We start from the raw sequence: 11,379 nt of genomic DNA, 5'->3' as shown, positions 1-11,379 counted from the left end.
AAATGACAGGTTCTGGTTCCAGAGCCAGTGCTTTGGCACTTCACCAAATCGCCTCTCTACAAATAATCAGGTACTGGACACTTAAATACATCTTATTCTAGGGTTGGTGGCCATTTCCTAACCCTAAACCAACTAGAATACAGAGAGGCTCGATTTAAAAAAAATTTTTTTAATTAGACTTTGTATTTTGGAGCAGTTTCAGGTTCACAGCAAAATTCCAGTGAAGACTGAGATTTTTCATATTTCCCTGCCCCCTGCACATGCCCAGCCTCCCCTATTATCAACATCCCCACCTTTGTTACAACTGATGAATTTACATGGAAACATCATAATCGCCCAGAGTTACAGTAAGTTTACATTAGGGTTCACTCTTCCTGTTGTATATTCTATAGGTTTGGACAAACGTATAACGACATTGCTCCACAATTATAGTGTCATACAGAGAAGTGTCACTGCCCTAAAAATTCTTTGCGCTCTGCCCAGAGGCTCGATTTAAAAGAGAAGAGGGAGAAAGAAAAAAGCCTGTGATTTACGCTGAAGCGCCACCAAACTCCAAGCCAAGTTTGTTCCCAAGTTCAGCGGCTCCCAGCTGCCCCATCTCCCCAAGTCCGGCTACAGGCAGGTTCCTCCTCCTCCTCCTTTTGTTTAAGTGTCAAGCAAATGGGTTTCCTGTTGACACCGGAATAATGTGAAAGGGCAGGAAGAGGCCAGGCCGCCTCCTCTTTCCCCCCTTCCTATCCCGTTTATTTATCTTCTACACGTTTGTTTCGGTGGAGCGGGTGGTTCCAGCGTGTGCGGCTGCGGGGCGGCCCCAGAGGCCGGTAACCCCTCCCCGAGGAGGCGCGGCCCGGCCGGCCGGAGCCCGCCCGATCCCTGGCTCCGATTCCGCGGGGCGGGGAAGGGGAAGGGAAGAGGAAGGGGGAGACAGTGGGAGAGGGAGAGCGGGGAGAAGGCGGCCGCCGGGGCTCGCGAGGAGGCGGGGAGACCGGCTCAGCCCGCGCCCCGCCGCTCCCCCGCGGGCTGCAGGTGGAGCCGCAGAGGTAGCCGCTTCCGCCGCCGCCGCCGCCGCCGCCGCCTCCCCGGGGCCGCGGTCCAGGCCCGGAGGCTGCTGGCGCGGGACAGCGGTGCTGGCGGACGGCGCGCCGGGGCCCGCAGCTCGCCCATGGCTGAGGGCCGGCGGCGGGAGGACGAGGACGAAGAGCTGCGCGAGCGCCGCGAGCTCGGGGGCCCGCGCCGCGCCCGAGGCCGTGCGCTCTCGGGCCACTCGGCCGCAGGTGAGGGGCGCGGGCAGCGCGAGGGGGTCGGGGGGGTCGGAGACCCGGGGACCCAGGGGTGGGCGCCCCGGAGCCGCGCAGATCCTGCCCCGGACGCCAGCGGCTCCCTCACCGGCCCGTAGGGGACCCGCACCTTCAACTCTCAGAGGCGAAGAGGGAGAGAGAGTGGCTTTTCCATCCTCATCCTCACTTTCGGGCCAAGCCCGAAGAAATTCAAGCCTGTCTCTATCCGCTAGTGACCCTGGAGCCTAAACTACACGTTTTCCGTGCAAACTAAATCCAAGAGCTGCTGGCTTGGAACTTGTGGCCAGGGTGGTTACTTATCTCTGGATGAGTCAGGCCGGTGGAGAGTTCGCTGGGTCTGGCCGTCTGGCTGGTGAATACCCCCTCCCGATAGGTCGGCCTGCGCTCTCGCAACCAGGTCGAACCACGTGCTGATTGTCCAGCCGGGGTTCGGTGCCTCTTGGACTTCGGACCTGTGACAGTCTTCCCAAACCCCCATCGCCTGAGCTCACCAGTTTTCTATAGGACTTGCTTTAGTGTTATTTTGTGGACAACCTCACCACCCCTCCCCCAACCCCCGGTCCAGAATATCTCATTCCAAAAGGCGCATCCTTTGGACTGAGAATCATTTCTGGGCCTATAACTACTTTAATGATCTTGTGCTTTGGGGTGCACAAAGGCGGCACGGATCAATAGTTTGGCACATAAGGGGAAGAGTGAATAAGTGTAAATCCACACCCCTTCCTTCTTTCCGGGGCAGCTTTTCAATTAAACATAGTAGAGAGGAAATTCTTCAGCCTTTGGTTCCAACTGGATAAGCCAGTTATTGAAAACAAGAGGGAAGAACAAACCTACGGAGATGACAAACAAAAGGCCGATAGAGAAGTGAGACAGATTCAGATGTGAACATTTATTAACACCGCTTTAGAAAGTGGAGTATAGCGAACGATTTATCAAGCCAGGGACAATCTTTTCTCTGTGGCTCCCTTAACCTAAGAGAAAGTTGGAGAATTTAAAGACAGTAGGTCTGTTGGGAACCAATGGAGGGTAGAAAATGGGATGAAAGTAAAGAGTTTGAATGCACATGAAAAAAAAATAGTCAATTTGATGTTCTTGGTAGGGTCTTGCAGTTTTAAAAATAATGCCTTTTGCCCATTACTCTTTCCATCAAAATAAGGCATTTTACTATCCACAAGAATATCAACTGTTTTGAAGATAATTTGACAGTTTTGTTCAGCATAAGGCAAGACCAATGAAATTTGTTCAGTTTAAACCAAGACCTAATGAAATAAATCTCTCATATTTGTTTGTAGACATGAGTAAATATTTCTTGCAAGAATACAATGAAAAAACTTTACAAAGATGTTCCTTCATTGAATTACTGATTTAAACATACCTTGGTCTCCTATTACCTTCAGCAAAAAGCTTCACTCTCTTTTGCAAGGGACTGTACTGTGAAGAAGTCTACCAGAGGTCAGACTAGATATGATCCAGATATATACTTAACATTTAGTTGCAATATGTGTATTTATTCCAAGGCTGGCGGAAATGGCATTTTGTAACTTGTTTTTACCAGTTCCTTAATTCCCCATGGCTAGCAGAAGCTTTTCCAGGCTCCGTGATAATATTTTGCTGAAACATGACATAGTGTACTTTTTCACACAGAAATTGATGTTCGCAGTCTCTGACCGTTTAATATACCCTGTCTCCGTTAAGCAGTGAGGGACGGAGATCTTACGGAGTGGGCAGAGGGTTAAACTTGCCGCTGTTGGTCTTCTTTCTTTTGAGATACAGTATTTAATAGTTTACATTTCTTTGCTGGCTGTGCTCCTCTTTCCCCTCATTAGTTCCCGTGTTTTTCAGACTCCATCGCATTCCTTACCAAGCTTGGGCATTTGTTAGTTATGTTCAAGCTAGACGTTCTCTCTCCAAGTGAGAGAGTATGAACTGACCCAGAGGCTTAATGTTTCTTCTTTTTAACATCTTTCTAATCTTTCACCTTTCCTGTTCTCATCTGCTCCCTCCTTCCTCCACCACTTCATAATCTGAAGATTTTCTTTTTCTTTGATCTCACATAGCTTGACACCATAAACTTAGGGTTTATGGACCCGAGGGAGTTTGTGAAGTCCTCTCCCTGCTAAATTGAGGTGTGCTTGTGGAAATGCATTGATTAATTTTGCAGTGTACATTCAGGAGGGTGTATAAAACCTGTACATTATGAAATAAAACTCATGTAACCTGTGCCCAAGCTGAGCAATAGAATATTATCATTTCACAGAAGTAAACTTCAGTCCCTCCCAGGCATGGCTTCTTCCTTCCCCATGAGGGAATCACTTTTTTTCCCCTTGCTTTTATGCACAATTTTACCTGTGCAGTTTTACCTGTATGCATATGCATACGTATGTGTATCCGTATACAATATTATTTAGTCTTACGTATTTTACAACTTCATATGCATGGAATCATTCTGTATATAGTCTTTAGTGTCCTGCTTTTTTTGCTCAACATTAAGTTTGTAAGATTTATCCATATTGTTATATGCAGCTAAAGTTTCTTTTCATTGTATGAATATATCCCACTTTTGCTTATCATTTTTTATTGATTTTGGTGTTCTTTATTTGCACAGGAATCCCAGCTTTCGTTGGTTGCATGTGTTGCAAAATCTTCCACTCTGTGGTTTATTTTAAAAATTTGGTTTATGGTTTCTTTTGATGTGGAAATTCTTAATTTTAATATAGGTATATTTATGAGTCTTTTTCTTTATAGTTAGTGTGACTTTTCCCCTCACTGTCCCCCTTGGTTAAGAAGGCGTTTCCTACCTCACGGGCATGAAGATATTCTCCTGTATCTTCTGTGCTGTCTCCTAAAAGTTTTGTAGCTTTCTTTGAGGAGAGGTGCCGTCGCTTTCCTCAGATTCTCAAATGAGTTTGAGAACCTATGACTGACATGCAGCATTTTTATATTGTTTCTCCAAAGGGCAGGGAATACAAAATTCTAGGGCTTCCCTTAGTCACCTGGAAGAGTGGTAGGCATTTCATAGGGTTTAATAAATACTAAATAAATTTATTCTTTCTACCTGTTGATGTCTTTATGGTAAACTCTGGAAGGACAGGTATAACTTCTCCAATATATTTCAAGGGAAATGACTGGTATTGCAAGTCTGAGGTCACAGAATAAAATTCATTGTGTTCCCTATGAATTAAGTACTTCTTACATGTGATCCCCTATGAGGGAGGCATTATTTTCTCTATTTTATAATTGAAAAGAGTGAGGCTCAGGAATATTTAAGCCACTTGCCCCAGATCCCTCAGCTAGTAAATGGCAGGTTGGGGATTGAATTCAGGTCTGCTTGGCCTGAAAAGCCGTGTTTTTCCAAGCTGTCCCTCTGGCTACTGATAAAAGTTAGTTGCTACGAATGTGCCACTCATTTGTACCCGCTTGGTGCTTGTTACATTTTAGAAATGCTTTATGTTCATCTGGTGCTTTTCTACTATAGGAAGGGCTTTCACAGCCTCATGGAACTTGATTGTTATATCAACCTGAGAGGGAAGAGGGTACATTTTTATTATCCCCATTTCAAAGAGTAAATTGAGACTCAGAAGTGTTAAAAGACGTAATCTAAAGTAACACAGACAGATATAGCTGCACCTCTGTTATTTCTATTGGGTGTTTCAAGTCATAAACTATAGTTTCTTGGTCATATGGCCCAGAGTTTGTGGCTCTGTGTTATAAGTTGTATAGTTTTGAAAACTGCATTAATTTTTTCTGGGCCACCATCTTACAGTTTTTTGTTATTAGGATTACAAAGTTTATCTATTTTGGGAAAGTTAAGTCCAATAGATATTGTGGACATATGTACATATTGTTTAAAAATCCTGCACTGACCGAGTTCTTTAAGACCTGCCTAGTGATAACTAATATAATAACATGATGTATGCAAAATGGTGTAGAAAATACAGGGAATACAAGGAAGTACATCAAATTGGTTCCCTGCTTTTAAAGAACATGTCATATAATTAGGAAAGATAAGACTAATATACTTTAAAGAAATAAATAATAATGTGAAGTAGTCCATGATGACTATCAAATGGAGTTTAGCATGAGAGAACCAGACTGTCTTGATTCACCTCTTACTGTGTGACCTTAGACAAGTTACCTAACCTCTCTGTGCATCCATTCTTTATTTGTAAAGTGGGAATATTAATAAAACCTATTGCCCAGGGTTTGAGCATTAAGTGAATTAGTATATGTAATACCTTTAGAACATGGCTAGGCATGTAGTAAATACTACCTATAAAGTAATTAGCATTTATGTATGTGTATTTTTGTTATTGTTAAATTATCTGACCCTTGGTTGAGTCTACATTTTTCTCTATTTGGGAACAGTTATGGGATTTCAGGTTGGCAAAGAAAAAGGGGGTAAAACTGCTTTACTATTTCTAATCAAATGTAGTTGCTTTGCTTTGGAGTTCATGCATTTTTCTGAAATCTGTCAATCTTACAAGACCCCCAAAGACTGAGACTAGTTCTTCATTTGACATTCCTTGCACCATACAGACAGTTTTAACATGGCTTGTCATGGTGTTTACCTTTTATTCAACATCACAAATGAAAAGCTCATTCTAGTGACATAAGCAGTTGTGCTCACAGTGGTTTCAGCAAATCAAATGTAAGTTGATGGTCCTACATCCTATTTTTAACCAGGGTGCATCCCTTTATTTTTTTACTTTTTTTTTTTTTTTTAACTTTGACACTATTCATCCAGTGCTTCTATAACTGCATTGGCATCTTACATTCTGGGGGTGATTCTGTTTTCCCTCAGAGCATTTCAGCTTTCCATTCAATGGTACTTAGAGTCTAATCCTCTAAACAGTTGGGTCTGTCTCAGTTAGCTTTGTCCTCCAGCAACTAGCAGTTTACCACATCTTTCTGGGCCTTAGTTTTGCCTTATTAATGGAAAGGATGAGACTTCCAACTTTACATTTTATGATTCTAGGAGATGAGAGGAAAAATAACTTCTAACTTGGCTTACAGAAGTTTGCCAATGTGTAGGTCAGATCTAGGGGGAGTTCTCCAGGCCCCTTATGAAGTACTGTATTGGTAGGAAAAAGCCAAAGGTGCCAAGCTCAAGACACTGCCTCACCCGGAGAGGGCAGTCACATTAGGTTAAGTTGCCCTGCAAGGACCTGCCTTTCAAGGTAGGCACTCCACTGATAAAGTGATGATACCCCACTTTAAATGTGGGAGGCATGGGACGTGTTCTGGGGGGATTTATAATACTGAACATGAACAGAGGTACGAGGAAAATGCTATCAAGTAAATTCAAGAGGTAAATATATGTTTAGTAGCTGCAGAGCATGGGAAAGGTTTAAGGCTGGAGAGGAAGGAGGCTGGCTCCTTGTTTATATGAAGGTAGAACATCGGTTCCAGTCCCCCAGCAGCCGTAGGCCTCACCGTTAGGGGCTCCAAGCTTGCCTTTGGGTGGGGATGGGTGCCTAGAAGGGAAGAGGTGCAGAGGCAGTAAACCATTGTTTTCTATGTCAAAATAAAGTTTGTTTTTTTGGATAGTTTTAGATTTACAGAAAAAATGTGACGATAGTACAGTGTTTCCCGTCTACCCCACGTTCAGATTCCCCTATCATTAAGATCGCCAGAGTTTGTACCTAATTCATCTTTTTACTTTGCAGGACCCTATGCAGGGCACCACACTGCGTGTAGATGTCCTGTCTCCTCAGGCTCCTCTTGGCTGGGATGGTTTCTCACATTTTCCTTATTCTCGAGGGCCTTGACCTCACTGAGGAGTACTGACCAGATAGTTTGTAGAGGGTCACTCTTTGGGGATTTGTCTGATGTTTTTCTCATGTTTAGGCTGGAGTGATAGGTGTTTGGGAGGTAAGGTACCATTTTTACCACATGTTAAGTGTATACAGCAGGAACATCATTCATCACTGTTGATGTTGACCTTGCTCACCTAGCCGAGGTGTGTCTGGCAGGTTTCTCTATTCCAAGATGACTCCCTGCACACCTCCCCCACTTCCATACCACAGGTAGTGAAGGACGGGACTATGTGGAGCCCACACTTAAGAAGGGAGGAATTATGATCCACCTTCTTGAGGATAGTATATCTACATACTTTTTTTATTTTCTTCTATACAGGAAAGATGATGATGATGATGATGATTTTTACTTTCACCTTAGTTTCTTCAGGCTCTCCAGACATCTACATTGGGATTGTGTTTAGACTCTGTCTTTTGGGGAATGTAAGCTCAATTCCTCGACCCTAATTCTGTCCAGAATATCTGATGTGTGCTGAGTCTGGCACATACTTTCTCCATAATTAGAAAGGAAAGGCATGAAATGCATATCCTACTCGAGGTGACCTTTGATGAAAACTCAAATCACACTAGAGTATCAACATGTACTAATATGAATTCCCTTCCAATTTTAGAAATGGAGAGGAAGTAGTGTCTGAGAAGAATTTGGAAAAGCACTGGACAGGGATCATCAAATAATAACAATGAGTTAATATTTATTGTGCCCTGGGTCCCACGGTAGCATTCTAATTGTTTTCCATGCATTTTTCTCACTTAGTCCTCATAGCAATCTCATGAGGTAGGTGTGATGATTTCCTTCAATTTTACAGATGAGAAATCTGAGGCCTAGAGCGGGGAATAATCTACCCAGGGCAACGTACCTAGGCAGCCACTAGTGGCAGACTTGTAGTTGCCTACCCAACACTCATTCCTGTCTTCCTTAGTCAGTGGAATGGCACTGCTGAATGTGGCAATGTCCCTACCTGCCTAGGAAACTGCTTCACCCAGCCTGCTAATGAGATGCAAGTAAAAGTTGTTGAGCGGCATTTCTAGGAAATTTCTTCAAAGGGTACTTAACTGCACAGACTATCCCTTTGCCCTCATCACCTTCCTTCCCCCTCCTACCAGGAACACTGGTGTGTAGCTCACGGCAACCAACCTGCGTCATGAGGTTAACCTGAGGTTGGAAGCCATGCACTGAGAATGGATGGAATCTCAGTGGATGGGATATAGTCATCGTATGAGTTTTTGATTGCCTGCCTCCTCCTTTATTGGAGAAAAATCCTGTCTAATTTCAGCCACTGTTATCTTAGGTCTTTGTAACTAGCAGCCAAATGCAAGTCCTGACTGATAAAGATTCTAACTTGGTCTTGTTTCTCTCTCCTACCACCAGGCTATCGTGGATTTTGTTAACGTGAGGTTACCTTAGGATACGTAGGTTCCTGTTGCTCTTTTGTACTTGATTGTGCTGTGACCTTGGACAAATAACTTAGAGCCCTCCCCCCACTTGTGCATCTTTTGAAAGGGAATTATTCATTCTACTCTCTACAAGTTTACTATGGAAAACATGCTTATAAACTTCAAGTTCTCATGTGTGATGTACGGTTCTTGAAGAGAGTCACAGTCATCCTTGGACAAGTTTAAGGGCATTGAAAAGGAAATCTATAGAATCTGAACACAGTTTTCTGATTTTGTTGTTTGGCTGGGTGCCAGGTCTGAATCCTTCTCAGGGAATAAATAACTAGAAGCTGTGAAGGGAGGTGATTTTGTCCTTCCTCTGAAGCAGACATGCAGACTAGCAGTGGCATCACAGATGAGCTTATAAAGCACGCCAGGGCTGCTGCTTAGGATTCAGAGTTTTGTTTTCGCTACAGCTGCCTTCATTGTACCAGCGCGTTGTTTTCTCAAGAGACATCAATCAAGGAATCGCTATACTGGAAGAAAGCTAAGTGCTTTTTCTCTGAGAGCTAGCCAAGAACAAGGGGCACAGAAAATGTTTGCACAACATGTGGAGAATTCGTTTTTCTGGCAATAAATATCGCCATTTCCAAATAGTCCTTTGAGCCCAGTAGAGAGCTGTTCACTAAAAACCTGGAAGGCCCTTCAGCAGGGGCCACCCATGTAAATGCTCCTTTCTTGTCTAGTCACCACCCCCCTTTATTTCCTCACAAGGACTCACCCTGAACACACACTAGGTCAGTGGAGATGACGAGCTAGCTGGAGATGATCAGGTAGATTTGTGTTTCTCAGTTGAGGTATAACTCCTGCCAGTGGAGGGTGTGGTTTGTAAGTGGAATTCATTTGGAGTAAGGAGTGGTGTTGCGAGTTTTAAAATGTGCAGACTTGTATTTGAATACTGATTACTCTTAATTAGATGCTTAATAATGTGAAATGCCTAATGATCACAAACATTTTATCTTTTATGCTGTTCTATTCCTAATTCTTCTTTCTTCTTGTGGTATTCAACTTTCAAACATTTTGTGGTATTTCTCACTGTTTCTATAGCAATGGGACCTTTAAACAGGGCTTCTCAAACTTTCATATGCCTATAAATCACCTGGTGAGCTTGTAAAAATGAAGATCTTGATTTAGCAGGTTTTGGGTGGAGCCTGAGATTCTGCATTTCTACCAAGCCCCAGGTGTTGCTGCTGCGACTGGTCCCTGGACCACACTTTGAGTAACAGGGCCCTCAGTTACTTCTACCTCAGTGCCAGAGTTCTCGGTGCTGGTTGAACATCAGAATTGACTGGGGAGTTTTTAAAAAGATGTACACTCGTGACCTCACCCTCAGATTTCCTGATTAATTACCTTGGAATAGTTGTTGGAGAGCTGAAGTTTTGAAGTTCTATGTGAGGTGAGTGAGACTCATGGGTTTAGTGTCCTATTAAAAAACGTGATGTTGAGCAGTTTCAGTGCACTTTCTTTGTAATTTGAACTGTAATGTTTCTCCATCATAAGTAATTCATGTTGTGATGCCTTTGAGTCAAGCAGAAGAAATAAATGGAATCCACTGTGCATTTTATACACAGATTTTATGCAGTCCTGCTATGATCCGTAGCCTAAAAAAACTCCACATAAAGAATGATGTAAGGAGCTATTGTTGATGTAATTGGAAAGCAATGTACATAATAGCTACATTCTTTCAGATTGCAAGGAATAGAGGCCTGTTATGCTAACCTTAGCTGATGGGAGGCTTACTATAAGGATACACTAGTAAGGTGGAAGACACAGGAAGTGGCCTCAGAAGTCATTTGGAAATAGGAGCAGTTCTAGGAAACTGACAGCAGAGAACACTCCTTTGCAAGTTGAGATGATGGTTATTCCTTATGTCACTGACAACACCATTTTTGTGACTCAGTTTACCTCTATGTGCTTCCGTGGCTTCTGAACCTACTGAATAATTGGCCCTCTCTTGCTTTTCTTACAGTCAGCCTCCCCAAGAATGAGGACCCAAGTAGGTTGGCCAGCCACAGCCCTGCACAGAGCACCCTTTTTGGGCAGGTTCTCATGCTGGTTGACCTCAGAGGCCAGTGACAAACTATAGATAGCTACCTTTCCAGACCCATCCCTGGTCCCTTCTGGAGAAGGATGGTTGGTCTTGTGGTACCCACCTGGCTCCCTGCTCGCAAGAATTGAGAATCACCTGCGGCTGCTTCTGTCAGATGGGACTTGAGGTCTGGGGTGGTGGTCTGAGGTTTCTTAGAATGGAGAGCAGGTAAAAGTGGCAGATTCCATGCGTGACCTGAACACTCTTTCAGGAATGAGTTCCACGAGGGAAGATTTATTTCGTTCGTTGTTACAGCCCCGTAACTCAGAAGGGTGCCTGGCACATATGTTCAATACGTATCTGTCAGAATAGAATAGAATTTTTTAAAAAATGATGTGATGTTGTCTTTATTGTTCACTTGATCACATTTTATTCTAACCCGAATCCTTGTGGACCCAATGATGGAGAGTGACTTTCTACTCTGTCCGTGGCTCACCGAACCAGTATGTTCTAACGCACAAGAAATTTTCCTGTTGTCTTTTTGGTCTTAAGACCATTCAACGTTTGCCCCTTGGTGCTCTCCGTACAGCTGGCGGCAGGCTCTGGGCTAGGGGGGCAGCAAATGGATGTCAAGTCCAGCGCCGGGAGTCCTTCCTAACGGCCTCACTTTAGCGTGTTCTTGGCCGCCGTGGCAGTGAAGCAGCCCCGCAGGGCCTGGAACCCTTGACAGCCCAGGGGTCCCCCCCACCACCCCGGAGGCGGCCCCACCCCCACCCCCGGAGGCGGCCCCCCCCACCCCCAC

General features: G+C 44.1%; 1 protein-coding gene across 1 annotated transcript in view; it reads left to right on the top strand.

Moving 5' to 3' along the window:
• The first annotated feature begins 1,030 nt into the window (after nucleotides 1–1,030).
• Nucleotides 1,031–11,379, top strand: part of SH3D19 (SH3 domain containing 19) — a 156,186-nt gene continuing 145,837 nt past the window's right edge. The window contains 1 exon segment of the mRNA XM_032464784.1: nucleotides 1,031–1,274. Coding sequence (XP_032320675.1) covers nucleotides 1,163–1,274 — 112 coding nt within the window. The 5' untranslated portion in view covers nucleotides 1,031–1,162.

Source organism: Camelus ferus, chromosome 2, assembly GCF_009834535.1.
Source record: "Camelus ferus isolate YT-003-E chromosome 2, BCGSAC_Cfer_1.0, whole genome shotgun sequence".
Lineage (NCBI taxonomy): Eukaryota > Metazoa > Chordata > Mammalia > Artiodactyla > Camelidae > Camelus > Camelus ferus.
This window is presented reverse-complemented; position numbering and strand designations above follow the sequence as displayed.